We start from the raw sequence: 17,807 nt of genomic DNA, 5'->3' as shown, positions 1-17,807 counted from the left end.
AGACCTAATCCCACAATGATTGATAACTACTGAGGAAACACTAGGGAATAAGAGTTCATTTATATCTATGCACTTAGTAACACAGTGTACAGTTTTCAGGAGAGTGTTTTCCATTCACCTCAGTCAGTTTTCTTCCCTTCCTGTCAATAAAGGTGAATCTTGAGCAGGATTAAATTAACATCAATTTTTATCCCACTTTCTAATTGATTACTTAACAAATATTTATTACATGTGAAACAGCACTGCTGAGTTTCTCAAAATACATCAATGAAGTTAGGGAAGGAAGGAAGGAAGGAAGGAAGGAAGGAAGGAAGGAAGGAAGGAAGGAAGGAAGGAAGGAAGGAGAGAAACTGGACCCATATGTTATACCATACTCAAAAGTTAAATAAAAATGTATTAAAGACCACAATAGTAACACTTTGACCCTGGCACTGCAATTCATGTTAATTAAACCACATCCAAGTGTGAGCCATGACGGTGTCAATGTGTTAAACCCAAATCCAAGAAATACACTGAGAAAAACATAAACAAACTCTCCATGCTATAGATCTAGAGGGATCTGTAATGAATGGCACAACTGCACACACACACACACACACACACACACACACATACATGCACAAACTCTATTTAAGTAAACTTCAAAAATGCCTGCAGCCAATTCACCTTCAACTCATTCAAAGGAAAGTGTAATGGAAAGGAAACTGGAGGAGAAACAAGGGTATTCACAAATTTTAAGTAAAAAGTAATGCATTTGCAAATTTTACAGAAACATATGACCATTTCATTTCATTTTTTTATTTCATCATCCTGTTATTCGTCGATTGCCTCGAGCAGGCCCCAGTAACGTCTCTTTCATCCTAGCCCTGAGATTATATTCAAGGCTATTTAGGAGAATGAGACCCATCATTGAGAATGAGACCCAAACATATGACCATGTGAATAAATTACTTCCCAAGATTTTGGAAGGGCCGGGGACCAAAAACATGTTTCTTTAGCTTCATGATAAACACACATCTGAGGAGGTAGCAAGTGGTAAGTATTATGTATGTAAAGAAGAAAAAAAAATAGCAGGGCAGAGTTAGAGGGTGCATAATTTAGGGAGTGAGAGAACATCCAGGCTCAGTGACTACCTTATAAAGCAGGTAACATGCTTTTCAGAAAGTAAAAACAAACTGAGTAAATACAGGGAGATAAACAATTTAACCCAGCAGAAGATGGGTAAGCCTCCGGTGCAAAGAAACTCAGACAGGAATGCACCAGATAACTTCTAAGAACTTTAAGGAAGCTTGTGTGGCTGGTGTAGTGATGGAGAGCAATCTGAAACCAGAGGGGTGGGGAAGGGGTGGAGGTGAAATGTGAAACATTCCAGGTTCTGGAATAGATATATTCTAAATTATCACTGTGGCTGCTAATATGGAGGTGGAAATGATACTTTTATTTTTCACTTGCAAAGTATGTGTCCTACCCACTATCTCTCCAGACTATGTCTCCAATCCCAAAAAATATAATCCTAAGAGTAGGTAACAGTGGTTCAAACCAAGGATGGAAATGGTGTTCTCACCATCTGTGGTCACTTTTTGTTCATTCTAGAGTAATTGTATTAGGTAACCTGTTTTATAAATAGAATTGGAGAATAAAATATGTAGTGAGGCGAATACCTCTGAAAAACAATGGGGTATAGATCATCTCGGTGTAGATCATTTAAGTATAATCTTGTGTCCAATGTTTTCAAAGGCATCAAAATTTTATTAAGTGTGAAGATTTTACGACAGTGAACAAAACTTAAAATATTAGGAGAAATGATGACCTAAATAGGATATTTGGAGTTAATGGTATTCTTTGATGAGTCTGCTAGGCATTGTGCATGGCCTCTACGTAAGGACTTGTACAATGCCCAGTTCAGTGCCATTATCCAGCTATCAGTGCTATCTTTAAGTCTGGTTAAGACCTAGTGTGGAGGAACAGCAGGTTCCCAAACTCTGTAAAACTGCTGGGCAGACCACCCAGGAAGCTCTTCCCTACGTGAGTAGAAGGCCAAACACCTAAGCTTCAAATGTCTCAGGACGCAATGCTGTCAAGAGGCAGTAATAGGAAAATGACACCACAGTGTGTTGCCAAAAGTTGGGAGGCTGTACTGTAACAGGATTTACTACCCGAGGTCAGGAGAACAAAAGGAATATCAAACAGTGGTACAAAAGTACTGGCATGTATCAAATGAATATAATTAAATATCTTGAACTAAGCTAGCTTACACATTGTCTTAAATTGTGGTCCCCAGGAATCAGACTTTGAGACCAGGACTAGGATTCACCTTCAGATGTTTCGGGAAACACTATCAAGAAGCAAGATTTCTAAGGGAGCAAAAGAAAGCAGCAGTGGGCAAAAGGTGAACTGTGAGAGATGCAGTTGCAGCAGGGGCCTCTGGAGGGAGCTCTAGATCTGGAAAGTTTCTTCGAAATTGTCCTGAATTAAGGTAAAGGAACCCTGCTTTTGCCCTGCAACAAATTCTGGGTAGAAGTTGTCTTCAAGATGTGGGTCTGATTGTGAGAAGTAGCTCCTTCACCAGAGGGCAACTGTTCAGAAGGTAGTAGCTGTGGTGGCTGGAAGTTGGTATCTCAATTCTGTTCGGTAGTTCAGTTGCTTGGGCCACTCCTGGCTATGTCAGGGCTAACTTGTGGCTCTAAATTCAGGAATCACTCCTAGAAGTACCAAGAGGTATGTGGTGCAGGTGATGAAACCCAGGTCGACCTTGTGCAAGGCAAGCAAGCACCTTTTCTGCTGTACTCTCTCTCCCCCAGCCCCAGGTATCTTAGTTCTGAAGAGAACTCCAATCGCGCAACAGTGCATCCGTATACACGTGCACAAAGACCCAGAATGCAGGGTGCAAGTAGCACACATTAAATTATTTAAAGGTGAATTTCAGAGTGGTTTACGCCAGTCCTATCTACTCCATAAGAGGCAGGGAAATGTTCGGATATCAAATCCTATGATGCTTTTAACTATAAATATTAACATGCACTCTTATATTTAGTGTTAGGCACTAATAAAAATTTAATGTGAAATATTGCATGAACATGAGCAACTAATTTTAGTAGCTTTTTAAACCTCAGTCAAAGGCATGAAAATTTAAATTTTCATGTGTGGCAAATGTATTATCCATGGAAGACTACTTAACCAATCAAAATTCAAAATCACCTTTGAGATAGAAAATAAACTGTAAAGGGATTAACATTATATGTATATAAAATCAAATACATTTACTGTTACTTATTTCATTTCTATAAATTTGCCAGAACATTTTTTTTTCATTTTTTATAATTTTATTTATTGAATCACCGTGAAAGCAGTTACAAAGCTTTTGGGTCTAAGTCTCTGTCATACAATGAAACACCCGTACCTTCACCAGTGCCTATTCTCCGCCACCAAAAACCCCAGCATACCTCCATCCCACACCCTCCCCCCACCTGTGGGGCAGATGATTTTCACATTACTCTCTCTCTCTCTACTTTGATCACATTCAATATTTCGACACCTGACCCCCCATTATTATTTGAGATTTTATCCCAACACTCAGATCTGCTGAAAAGGCAACAGTAGACAATTTGTTTTCTATTGTTTTGTTTCTGAGTCTCCGAGATCATGGCCGTTAAGCAGCTTGATCAGGAGCCAGAGAGGCCGTTCGTGGGCGATGACTTGGAGTCTTGTTCGGGTGGGGAGGACAGGACCGGCTCCACCCTCATGCCGTGATGTCATGAGGCTGAAGTAGTGGCCATGCGATTTTGAAATTCCGAAATTTTAACACTTAAATCTGGAGGAATTTCTGCCAAAACGTGCTAGGTTCTGAGATTTGCTCCTGAGTCTCTGGGATCACGGCCATCAAGCAGCTTGATCAGGAGCCAGAAAGGCCGTTCGTGGGCAATGAATGACTTGGGGTCTCGTTGGGGTGGGGAGGACAGGCCCAGCTTCCCCCCATCCCGTGAGGCCCAACAAGTTTCATCACTGCGGGCCCACCCAAGCCTGACTGTCCAATGGCCTCTGGAGGATACGACCACCGAGCCGCCAAGGGGGAGCAGGCGGAGTAACAATACCCTTTCCTCCCTGGGATGGCCTGGCAACAGTAACCTACCGCGAGCTCCAGACGCATTTCTGCCAAAAGCCGCTGGGTTTCAAGATTTGTTTCTGAGTCTCTGAGATCATGGCCATTAAGCAGCTTGATCAGGAGCCAGAGAGGCCATTCGTGGGCGATGACTTGGGGTCTTGTTCGGGTGGGGAGGAAAGGACTGGCTCCACCCTCATCTCGTGAGGCCCTGCGTGTCTTGTCACTGCGGGCCCAAACCTGACTGTCCAGCGGCCTCTGATTTGTGGGTGTGTTTCCCACATACCTAACTTGTGGCCATTTACTTTCTTGGTAAACTTTGCCCCAAGTTTTTGGGGTCTGGCCAAAGGCACAGCAGCAATTTTGGGGTATCTGGAAGTCTGCTGATGTACTCGCCTCCCAGGTACAGATTGACCTGTTGGCGGCACCTTACCCCCAAGAACATTTTTAGAATATTTATTTAATATATGCCAAATAGTCTAACAGAGAAAATATTTCACTTTAATATTCAGGTAGGAAGCAATCACAAATTAAATATTAAAACTTGAATTTTCGGCAATGGCAATTCAATAATGAATTAATGTCTGTACTGCATTAAAAAAAGGTGTCCTCAGACATAACAGAAAAGTTTTTAAGTAGAATTAGAAAGTAATAAAAATGTACTCAAAAGAAATTATGTGAGTGTTAATGTTCACTCCTCTACATGTTACTAGGTACATTATACCTGGATCCAAAATCAAGTAAAATAAGTCTAGAAAAGGTATGCTCAAAAGACAAACTGGGAACGATGGCGTGAGGAATAAGGCTAGGACCCATTGTGATTGTGGGATGACACTGAAGTCTGTCGGTGAGTGCTTGTACACAGGTGGAGGTGTAAAGAATATTCTGGAAATTATATAGTACTGGAGACCAGTAAAGCAATCAGTATAACTTGAGTTAAATCACAACAATCTCCCAAAAGATTTCAACTGATAAATATATATGTTGCTTTATTTAAAATAGTTTTGCACCTGAAGCCTGATTTGCTTATTATCCTGAAAATAACTAAAAGAGAAAGAAAAAAATCATTTAAAAGAGACTTTAAAAATATTTCCTTTGTAAAAGAGAAAACAAAAGGGAATGCCCTGCCACAGGGGTGGGGTGGGATGGGGGGGGTGGGGGGGGTGTACTGGTAGCACTGGAGGTGGAGAATGGGCACTAGTGGAGGGATGGGTACTCAATCATTGTATAACTGAAACCCAAGCACAAAAAATTGTAAGTCTACAACTGTACCTCATGGTGTTTCACTAATAAAAAGAATAAAAAAATATTTCCTTTGTAAGATGCAGCAGAGTGCACCTTTTAGAAGATATGACAGCCTATGGTGTAGAATGTTACAAGTGGGCTAAAAGTCCCCTCAAGATATTTCTCCTACTAACTTACAAATATTTAAAATTCTACTTAGATTTTTTCTCCTTTGTTACAATTAAAATAACACAGCATAAGCCTAGGGATGTATGTGCCCAAGCAGTAGAGATTTTCCTTGCATGTGTGAGACCCTGGCTTAATTCCCTGCATCCACCACCTCCATAGTAAAATAGCTTTCTAAAAGAAAATAGTTACATGGGATTGGTTATTGATAATTTGAATACCGATCCTATGGGACTGGGATTTTTCATTTCTGCCCTGGAGTAAGGCTGGCCGAACTCACTCACATAATTGTGGGCTATGATCCCAAGAGAGATGACAGCAGGAATCTCAGACCTCAGGTGTGAGGAGTGAGAGTGGGGTAGCCACGATCCTGACTTCAACCATGAGATCTACTTTCATTTACTTTACATGACACATTCCAAGAACTAAGTGATAAATAAATAAATAAATAAATAATTTTAAATGTCTCCAGCTTGAAAGAAACTGTGGCAAGTCTTTTCCCTACGAGCATGACATGGGGAAAGATAGGAATGAGAACTTGAGGGGCCTTGACAGACTAAACAAGGGGTAGAGGTCAAAGTGGAGAAAGGGCGAAGGAAGGCCAATGGAGAGAGGCCTGCCCAGACTCTGGGCGAACCTGCATTCCTTTCCTTTCAACATTTTGAGTCGTATTTTATTTTTGATTTCCTTAAAATTATTTTAAAAGGTTTCTCCCCAATCAGTTTTTCATAGCCTGCTGATAAAAGTAAAATTTTGGAAACAAGGTGAAGGGCTTTGTAGAAAGACTCTCTTTGTATCCAGTTACAATTTGTACAAAAACAAATTTCTCCACTCCTCTCGGAAAGCCTGCCAAGCTACCGAGAGTATCCCACCTGCACGGCAGAGCCTGGCAAGCTCCCTGTGGCGTATTTGATATGCCAAAACAGTAACAAGTCTCACAATGGAGACATTACTGGTGCCCACTCAAGCAAATTGATGAACAATGGGAGGACAGTGCTATAGTCTACAAACACAAATATAAATATAAAATATGTTTAAAGTTACATTAATAAAGGTGAATTTCTTGCCTGTCACATGCTCAACTAAGTAATTTCAATACACCCTCTATCAGTGAAAATATTCTGAAAAAATTGAAACAAGCATCTCATTTGTTTAAATTAATTTAGTATCTAAATTTATACCTAATTGGGATTAAGTATACTTAATTGGGATTTAAAAAATCAAATTATGTGGAGGCCATCTGTAGATGGATGTAGAATGAACCAGAGCCTAGGAAGTAATCAGTAACAAAACAGAACCTGGACTCAATATGCCTTCTCAGAGAAAATAAAGGCATTTTAAATGAGAAATCATTCTTTTTGACTCAGGAGAAAATGAAAATGACCAGATTAACTAAACCTAACCTATCAGACTTACTTCGTCAGATTCTCACTTTCAAGGATCCTATTCTCAGCTTAATATTTTGTATGCTACTCACTTTTCAGAGTCTTGTAAAGATTATACTCCCTAGGGAAGGAGTTGGGCACACTCTGATGGGTGTAGTATTGGAATCACATAGATGGGAAACCATCGTTAACAGTATTATAAAGCACAATGCCTCAATCAATTACAAAAATTAAAATAAATTTAAGGCTTTTTAATTTAAAAAGTATAAACAAAACAAAAAAATCCTTAAAGATTTTTTTGCTTGTTAGATTACAAATTTGCCAGTGATGCCACTTACAGGCTATTTTTTTAAAAAAAAGATAATTCCCAACTAATGAATGCTTACCGAAATTGCTAAATTCTATGCAAAACATTGTTGTCCAGAGCAATATCTCCTTATATTAATAAATAATACATTTCTCATAAAATAGTATTATATAGTAGGCAGAATTTTTAATTGGTCACTTCATTTGCACTGAGCGGAAAAATCTGTCTCTCTTCTACGTTCAGATGAGGAACTGCTGCTCAGTAATACTCGCAGTGAATCAGGTTAACATAGATGTCAGTGGGCAATCCAGGGACGGAAGCATATGCAAGAGGGGAAGCTCAGCTACTTGAGCATCTCTGTGAAAAAGCTAATTGAGAGGTAAAAACAAATTAACTGCTATGGAGAAGGACAATCTCCCTGAGAGCGTGTGTGCTTTCAGCAGCAAGGTTCAGTGGCTGCATTTAGTCTGAAGAACTGCTGGGACAGTAATCCAGGTCTGGCCTGGGGACTCTCCCTGCTGACTGCCCACCTGGCAATTCTCTGGGCCCCTCTGAGGCTGTCAGGAGTGCGCAGGGAAAGCCTGTCTCATTTCAAGCAGCTCCGCATGGGAGCTGATGCCCCCACCAATTGAGCTTTCCTGATTTTGAGACAGACAGTTTTTCTCTTCAGTGGGTCTAGAAAGGGGAGTTGTATCCTCCTCACAGAGAGATTTACACCTGGCTGCAGATGCCAGTCAGGAAATAAGGAATACACGGGCATTTTCCCCCATGCCCCCATGGACCACACACACACACACACACACACACACACACACACACACACACACACACACAGAAAAAAAAGACAAAATAGAAAACAGAAACAGCATTGGAAAGAGGGATAGGAGTAATGTTTCATGCCTACCTCTGACAAATATCTGTGAGGAGTTAGAGGTCATTCATAGTAACTCAAATTTATTTGTCTTTAAAAATAGAAATTCACATTTTAAATTATAGCAAAAATATACACATGGAAATTGATTATATCTATCAGATTGTGCTCATCATTTAATGAATGTTCTTTAATATAACCATAATATTATAGATGATTCCAATTTATGATACTCTAACCATAATTCCTAAGAAAAAAATGTTGGAACCAAAGAAATAATACAGTGGGTAGGACACCTGCAAATCTTGAGGTAGCCCCAGGTTCAATATCCAGCACCACAGATGGTACAAAGTCCCACCAGGAGTGAACCCTAAGCACAAAGCCAGGAGTAAGTCTGGAGCACCTCCAGGTGTGGCCCAAAACAAAACAAAAATGGAAAATGAATGTCAAATTGGCATGTTGTATACTTATAGTTACTTAAAGCATATTCTAAACTTGCTTCCCTAGTATTAACTCAAATGACATAGTTAAAATAACAGATTGGCTTAGAAAGTCTAAATATTTCTATGGGAAAGGTGGTTAAACAAAATAACAAGGATTAACAAGTACTGTATTATGGAAACAAGGACATAATAAGCTAATGGAATAGTATTGTGGATAGTCCAAAAAAAATCTCTTGCTATGATTTTCAAGTAACTAAACTCATCTTTTTCTAATAATTTTATTCCATACATTGTTATTAAAAACTTCCTATTAATGGTTAAATAAATTGAAATTTATTTTCTTTCTGGGCAACATCTGGCAGTGCATAGGACTTAGTTCTGGCTCTCTCCCAGCTTTCCTCCGGGGATCATGTGTGATGCCAGAGATCTAACCAGTTGGCCGTGTGGAAAGCAAGCACCCTACCCATTATGCTATCTCTCAACCTAAAATGTTCGTCACTCACCGCAAAAATATAATGCAATCCCAAATGGTTTCATGGAGCTCCTGTGCATTGTTTTTGGTTTCATTGGTAGAGAAAATTCAAGTATTCAAATTCAAGTATTTAGGGGAAAACAGATAAATGCTAGTATGTTTTTGATTTTTTTTTTTTCATTTCATCATCCTGTTAATCGTCGATTGCCTCGAGCAGGCCCCAGTAACGTCTCTTTCATCCTAGCCCTGAGATTATATTCAAGGCTCTTTAGGAGAATGAGACCCATCATTGTTACTGGTATTTGGCATATTTGGTACGCCACGGGGAGTTTGCCAGACTCTGCCCTGTGGGCAGGCTACATTCGATAGCCTGCAAGTTTGTCCAAAGTAGGAATAAGACAATAAGATGTCATAAAAAAAAATGTTTTTGATAATCATTTATCAAATGATTGGGCTACATTCGATAGCCTGCAAGTTTGTCCAAAGTAGGAATAAGACAATAAGATGTCATAAAAAAAAATGTTTTTGATAATCAACCAAATTACGGCACTATCTCAATATAAATATGCAAATGAAAATTATGAAATCGTAATAAAAAGTGGGAAGGTGTACACATTATTTTTATTATCTCCAAAAGCTTTATTGTAATTTTCTTTTTATTACATTAAAATAATGATCAACTTAGCCAGAAACTTGTTCCAAGCTTCTGCTCATGCTTCATAGTACCTAGCAAAAAGTACCTTGCAAAAAATAAGTATTCGATAATTTGTGAATTTACTGAGCTATTGATTGAAAAGCTTCCTTTATATCATTGGCAGAATAAAAATCGTTAGAATCATACTACCTGGAGGAGGATGAATAGGATGCTGCCCAAAGACATTCTTTAAGAAGTAAATCTCTGACTTATCCTTTTAGAAAAGGTAAAAATTGTTATTCTATGAAAGAGCCATATAACCAAACAACGGAAAATATAAGGATCACCAAATCCCAGCCTTATGAATCTTATTTTAATCCAAGTTTAGTAAACTTCATGCTGTTTCTCTGGTTCATATTTATTGAGCATTCTGAAAGTTTCTAGAAGCTTGAATGTCAGAAGTGAATCCAGCTACAATAGGGTAGTACTTTTAAGTGTTTCTGATAAACTTTTTTTAAATGAAAATAGGGAAGGCAGCATCAAATGAAAGTATATGAATCTCGAAACTTCCACTAATTTGTGAAAAATTATTTTCTTATTCTAAATAAGTATCTACTTTCAGGCATAATTTTCAGAGGCCTCGCTCCCACAAATTTTACAGAATTTAGAATCTGTCTCTCCTGATTATTCTAATGGATCTGCTTCTGCTGGCAGCAAATGGAAGCCAACCCAGAGTATCATTGACCAATTGTGTGTGAAAAGCACTAATTCCAGTGAAAGAACTTCCCTGTACCCACCTTCTACTCATTGCCCCATGCTTCCTTCCACCTACTCGCACATCCCACACTCCTGCTCATCAATTCACTGTCACAATTACCCACCTTCCAACTCGCTTTTCCACCCACCATTCCTACAGATTTGCTAATACCCTTTCCTATGAATCCTTTTTTTTTCCCTGCACTCCCAGGGAAATGCTAACATTTCTGACAGCATCTCCATGGGGATGAAGAGGAGGAGGAGTTGCAGGAAAAGAAGAGGACTGTGGATGCAGAAGTCACTGAGCCATGGCTGTGACAGATGTTCTCAGAGGGGCTGGGGGGTACTGCAGTGACAAGGGAGTTTAGTAAGAGAAGTCTGGAGTAGCAAAATATTGATCCTCAAAACTTGTTGCTTAAAGAGCTTCATAATTTGTGGTGTGCATTGCTTGTGGAGTTAAAGGTAAAAATAGTAAAAAAAAATCATCAATTTTAAATACTATATGATGACAAGAGTATATACCAGAATGCAAAAAGTGCATACTGTGGTTGTGAATACACAAGTAACACAAGTTGTATGAAGGCATACAGTTATGATATGTAAGGGTAAAAAAAGGTCTTGTTGAAATAATGTGATTATGGAACATATGAGACACATTATTCCTAAAATTTCTCTGTTGTTATGCTGTGTTTACAAATTTTGTCAATAAGTAACTTTCTATAGCAGGAAGAAGCATTCACATTTAGCTGTTTACAAGCCTGTATTTAGTAAATCCATTCAAATTTGATGTTCATTGTGTTACATGATTACAAAAACTGAGCTGAGGCAATAGAGAACCCAACGTGTTCTTTCAAGAGGTCACCCTGTAAAGTCAAGAACAAATCAAAACATGACATTTAAGAGTAGTCATATGTTATAGGGGTGAAAAACTCAGGGAATAGATGACAGCAACCAATGCAAAATAAAAAAGCACTCAGGATTTTGAGTCACCTCCTGACTCATGCTCTTACTTCAATATCACTGTTCTATAAGCTTAGATTAGTTATAATAAATTATTTTGGTTATTCTGTTTTGTTTGCGGGTCCACACTCAGCTGTGCTCAGGGATCACTCCTGTTGGTCCTCTTCAGAGGACCACGAATGCTACTGAGGACTGAACCTGGACTGCATGCAAGGAGTGTGCCTTACCCACTGTATTACTTTTCTAACCCTTTGGTTCTTCAAGATGGTACACTGGTTCAACAGAGAGACATAAATCCCTAAATAAAGAAATATAAAGTTCATATTTTATCATATAAAATTAAATATCATATAAAATTAAAAAGGAAGAGGGAAATAAGTTTCATTATACCCTTCCATCATAAAGGCAGAATATTTTTATTGATGCATTAACCAAAAACTCCACATTGCATGCCATACGACAGGATAAAATGGGGTAGAGAAATAGTGAGTGTGAAGGGCGTTTGCCTTGCCTGTAGCTGACTCAGGTTCAATCCTCAGTATCGCATATCATCTTCAGAGCATTGCCAGGACCAAGAGAAATTCCTGAATGCAAAGCCAGAAGTAATCCCTAAACATTTCTGGTTATGGAACCCCCAGGGAAAAAATGGAATGAAATTATTATAATCAGAAAAAAATATGGCCCTTGTCTATAATGAGTCAGAGGTAACTGGATTTGTGATGGTACTCCAAGGAACTCCCAGGTCTCATGGAATTTAAGATTCTGGGCAAGCAACTACTTCATGTGAAATGATTGTGGAACTGGCAATGTATAGTTTGTTGCACAGTATTTTTCAAATATCTTTTCAGTTGAATTAGAAAATTGTGCTACTCCCAAGAGTGAGTACAGGAAGAGGTATATTGTAATAGATTTGCAATTCTGAATAATTCAGAGATAGCTGTTAATCTATTTCTGACTCTACTATAAGGTTTTTCAGACATAAGAAACTTTAGAAAACTACAGTTCCCAGGTCTTTCCCCCCCATCATTTCAAATATCTACTCTTATACATCACAAGTTTTAAGTTATCACTGAAGATAAACTTTAGAAGACTGGCACAATAGCAAACCATTTTATAATATTTCTACTAGTAATTGGCACCACTGTCTTAAAAAATCATAGTTGTAAAAGATAGTAAAATGATTAGGAATCGAATAGTCTTTCCCTGTTTTAATATGATCCATATAATGATTAACACATATATATTTATATATAATATATATTAAAATAACTTATGTAACAAATGGTTTCTAAAATCCTTGGAGAATATTAACAATCAGAGATCTCAAAGTAAGTAGCAGTCAAAAACCAAAACCTTGGAATGTGGGGGAATTGATATCTTTTAATAGGTCTCCAGATGATTCAAGTAGGTGGTCAGAATTGAAAACCACTGCACAGAAGCCTGAGTATGGGGCTGTTATTTCCATTTCCTGGAATCTGGAAAGAAGAATCTATTCTCTGAGAAATATCAGATGTCCCATGTGGAAAAAAATCATATGTTCCCATGAAGGGAGAGAAGGGAGAGCAAGTGAGACTGAGTACTTCTTGGGGAATGAATCATGAAAAAGAGAATAGTTGAGAGGAAGTCAGGGCTCTTAAACAAGAGTAGAGTGACCATCCTACTCACTTTGCCTGCAGTGAGAGGTTTTTTGGAAGTAAAATTTTTAGGGATAAAACTAGGTGTGTTGTGGACTTACCATAGAAAGCATTGAATTTTTAAAATAATTATTGCTAATTTAAATAAATAACCTACATCTGGCCACTGTGTTAGAAAACACAGTGAGACTAAACAAATATAAATTAGTTATTTTACTTACATAAATTTCTTCTCTGTTTACCGGTATAGAAATAGTTTTTGAAGAATTATGAGTAACAATTTTGGTTCTAAATTTAAACATTTGCTATTAAGTCCATAAGTTGTTGTGAATAAGTGATAGAAATTTTTAAAAAATATGAAACCTGTGACTCTAGCACCATTTTTCAAGTCATATGATAATTGCTGGTACAAGTCAGTGGGGATGAACAGCATAAGTCAACCAAGTTCCTTCTTCTACTTAATCAATAGCTTATACTTTGCAGATGGTGGAATGGATCTATATCTAAGTGAGAAATCTGGAAAAGAACAATGTTCCTGGACCATAGGAATCATTGACCTCGATGTCTTGAACAGTGCTTTTCAACCCTTTAGCTTACTAACACACTGAGAAATAAAATATTATATTTATCAAGTAATTGCATTTCCCTCAAGTTCAATTTTTACATGATTCATGTGCTCAGTAATATGTAAATATAAGAACATCGTTTTTAAAAGTCATAGTTAGAAAAAATGTTTATAATGCTATAATTGCAGAATAGAATTAGATATTAAGAGAAAGAAATTGCAGCTAAAGGAGGAGCAAAATAAAATTATTTGTATGTTACCACTTTCAAATATTGGTATAATCAAAATAAAGTGAAGAACTGTAGCAATAGTTTCTTAGATGTGAAACTTACTAATGATAGTCTTAAAATACAGGACAAAAATTATAAAATAATATTAAGTTGATAAGGATATCATTATGAACATTTGTTTAAATCCCTTAGGCAACTGATACCTAAAACATTTCGGCCAAATATGAGACAGTCTTTTTCTCTTCCAACAATGTAATAGCAGTAAGTCATCTAGGATATTTAGACATCTTGTCCTGACAAATAACCAATTCACCTTTTTTTCCCAGTATATTCTTAAGTATTGATTTTGCCAAGTGAACTCAGACATGTGTCACATTTATCCAATATAGATCCTATTCCTTGAAAATGTGGCTTGAACATCAATCAGTCACCTGGCCTTTTACCTCTAATTCCTATTTCTACTGTCTGCAACTATGAAAGCTTGTCCATTTGTCCAAATAAGTTATTTTTGAAAACGGAAACACATAATGAAATCCTGAGTAAACACTATATATTTAGTACAAGTAGACTCCTGTGAAAAATAAATGCTGCCTGGAAAACTATGCAAATAATCACATGATTAAATTTATTTTCATTATAATTACTTTTCATGAGTTGAAAACTAGTTAAAGTTTATAAATGCACAGTCAAAGGCCTCTAGTTATTTTCTTTTAAAGTATATTCCCTGGATGGCATTACTCGTACTTGCAAGTCAATCTCCAGTTTAAGAAAAACATAAAAAGAAATTCAAGCTGAGTGGCATTGTTATATACAAAGGTCTTCAAATGGAGCAGTGTTTTCATCTTTGGTTGAACTCAGTGAGAGTCACAGAATGATACCCACCTTGAGCTGCAGGCCTCCTGGGACAAGAGTGTTTGCTGGAAGGCTTTTAATGTGTTTATAGACATAAGAGGAGAATTGCTCCCGCTCAGCCTGTAATTGGGGGCCAAGTTTAGAGAGATGACCTCTGTGACTTTTGATAGCTGTCTGCAATTCATCAATCAGCTTGCTCACCTGAAGGGGTTAAATTACAAGAGTTGTTAGCGAGAAGTAATTGTTGATGTCACACCTATTAGATTTTTTTGAGTACCCAGTTTGATAGGAGGAAAATGACCTCAATACAAGAACTTGAGTAGAGACCCAGTTTTAAGAAAGAACAGAAGATATATACATTCCTTCATAAACACATTTCATTTATGATAAAATGTTTAAACTTTTCACTTCAATAATATATAGTTGGTAAGTTTTTACAACTGCAAAATGAAAAGCATCCCTAAATATGAAAAGAAAAACACCTGACAATCTGCAAAGGATTTTCAAACATTTAACAAGAATAAAAGTTTCCTGACTTTAAACAATTCAATATATATAGAAATGACACTTGCTTTTAATATATGTCTCATTCATATTTTACTTATCATATGTATATTACATTAAATTTTTTAATATTTCAATATATTAACATTTTTGTTGACTTTTAAAATAATGTTTACTTATTTTAAAATAATGTTCTTACTTACTTATTATTATAGAGTCTCTTGCCTCCATGCCTGGCTGTCCTCACCAGGGTCCCTTGGAGGAGGACGGGCTGAGTTTCCCTCCCCGACCTGAACAGAGCCCTGGCAGCTGAAGACCTCCGGTTCTAGGCACAGCCTTGCTTAAGACCGACCACTCTCCACACATTCGGATGAGCCTCACACATGAAGGAGCCGGCAGAGGATCCCAGATGTGAGGGACCCGGGGATTAGATCTCCAAGCCTGCTCAGATTGGGACTGGGCCTCCTCCACCTAGATCCCCCATCTTCCAGTATGTCGGCGTTACACCCACCAACTGTCCCTGGCGCCGTGTAATCCCATCAATGGCCAAGACCCAGAAACTATAAAACCCAGCTCCCGGAAGCACGCTGCCACAAATGCAGCCACGCAGTATCTTATTACCTAGTTCTTACTTTGGAGAACCTGGCAGGCTACCAAGAGTATCCTGCCTGCTCAGCAGAGTCTGGCAAACTCCCCGTGGAGTATTCAATATGCCAAAAAACAGTAATAATGTTGGGTCTCATTCTCCTGACCCTGAAAAAGCCTCAAATGTGGCACTTTCTAAAATCTCAGGACTAGGACGAAGGAGACATTACTGGTACCTGCTTGAGGAAATCGATGAACAACAGGATAACAGTGAGACAGTGATACAGTTCTTACTTCAAACACTCTAAAATAATTTATTTAAATTCACAGATAAACTTTTCCATAATCTCCATACTTCAGAAATCCTCAGGGGACCAGAGAAACAGTTCAAAATAAAACACTTTACTTGCATGTAACCCACTCCAGTTTAATCCTCAGCATCCCATATAAAGATCCGAGCCCCACAAGAAGTGATACCTGAACAAAGATCCAGAGTAAGCCCTGAGCATCTCTGGATGGGGCCTCCTCCCCTACAAAACAAATAACCTAATGCTCCATTTGAAACAAAGTTTTGAATAGATAAGCATTTTCTAATAGGCACTAATCTTTTCAAAAACTGCAAAGCTTAAAAAATTATGCCAATTATTTTTAAATGTCTACATTTCTGATCATCATATTTAAGACATACATAAGAATATGACTTATGGACTATTAATAATATATTCTGAGTGCACAGACATACTAATGTTTTGATACAAATTTGAAAATGATCATTTGTAATGATTAAATTAAACCCACTAAGAATTATGAATAACTCTTAAAGAACATGGACTTTTTGAAATCTTTGATTAAATGGCTCATTTACTGAGAAATTAGAAGATTTAATGAAAACTTCACCTATAATAAAAGTGTTATATTAAAAATTAAATGAGATTATAGAATGGACAACACAATATCTAAACTACAGCAGATATTTCATGCATCCTTATTTCACATGATGCAGATAATAATTTAATACATAGATTCTCTACCTCAGTTCAATGTCAACAGACAAAATGGTAAGTCTCTCCAAAAGTATTTCCCATGTACTGACACTTTACTCCTTGTCTCTCAGCTAAATATACTGCCTTCCAGCCAATACTCCAACTCAAATGTTAAAACTACCACTACAGTTTCAGGAAAGTCAATGAAATCAAGTTTGTATTATTATCTATTTAACTTTATTTCTTTTTCTATTTAACTAAGTTTTAGATTACATACATACACATTTTTCCAATTTAAGTTCTTCCAAGGATTTTAAAAGCATTAAGCACACATAAATTATTTTTAATTTAAATAATTCCTACCTTTGTTATCCCGTACTTTTAATTTTTGTCTCTATGTGATTAATCATCTATGAGAAATCTTTGCTTCAAATAAAAAGGGTCATGATTATTCTTTTACAAGGCCAGATGATAAATGTTCCAAATTTTAGGCTATAGATACAGCATATGGATTTAGGTGCTTGGCTTACATATGACCATATCGTCCACAACTCTGGATTAATACTGGTACCACATATGGCCCAAACAGGAGTGATCTCCAAGCACAGAGCCAGGAGTAAGCCCGAAGCACAGGTGGGTGTGACACAAAGCAAATGAAAATTAAAAAATTTGGTTTTATGTATTACAAATTCTCTGCAACTGTATTCTGAAAAACAATGACAATGTAAACAAATAGGTATGACTGTATTCCAATAAAACTTTTTTTAAAAAACAAACAGGAGCTGGAGACATAGTACAGTGGTTAAGGCACTTGCCTTGTAATTTGATTTCCAGCACTATACATGATTCCCTGAACGTCCCAGAAGTCACCCTTGATCACAGAAACAGGAGTAGCTCCTGAGTACCACTGGGTGTTGCTTAATCCTCCATCCCTCCCCTCCTCCACCCCTACAAAAGAAAAGTTGCGATGAGCTGGGTTTTGTCCCAGTTTTATAGTTTTCCAATCCTTATAAATAGAGACATTCTCTCTCTCTTTTTCCCCCTCTTAAAATACCAAGGTTCAAGCCTTATCTCCTCAAGCCCCCTAGATTAGCCCTACTTAGATCACCAAAATACC

The 17,807-nt window shown here is 37.5% G+C and overlaps 1 protein-coding gene across 1 annotated transcript in view; it reads right to left on the bottom strand.

Annotated features, from left to right (window-relative positions):
• DCDC1 (doublecortin domain containing 1) overlaps positions 1-17,807 on the bottom strand; it is a 509,452-nt gene that overhangs the window by 241,239 nt on the left and 250,406 nt on the right. The window contains 1 exon segment of the mRNA XM_056135538.1: positions 14,649-14,819. Coding sequence (XP_055991513.1) covers positions 14,649-14,819 — 171 coding nt within the window.

This window comes from Sorex fumeus, unplaced genomic scaffold, assembly GCF_029834395.1.
Source record: "Sorex fumeus unplaced genomic scaffold, SorFum_2.1 ptg000007l, whole genome shotgun sequence".
Taxonomy (NCBI): Eukaryota; Metazoa; Chordata; class Mammalia; order Eulipotyphla; family Soricidae; genus Sorex; species Sorex fumeus.
This window is presented reverse-complemented; position numbering and strand designations above follow the sequence as displayed.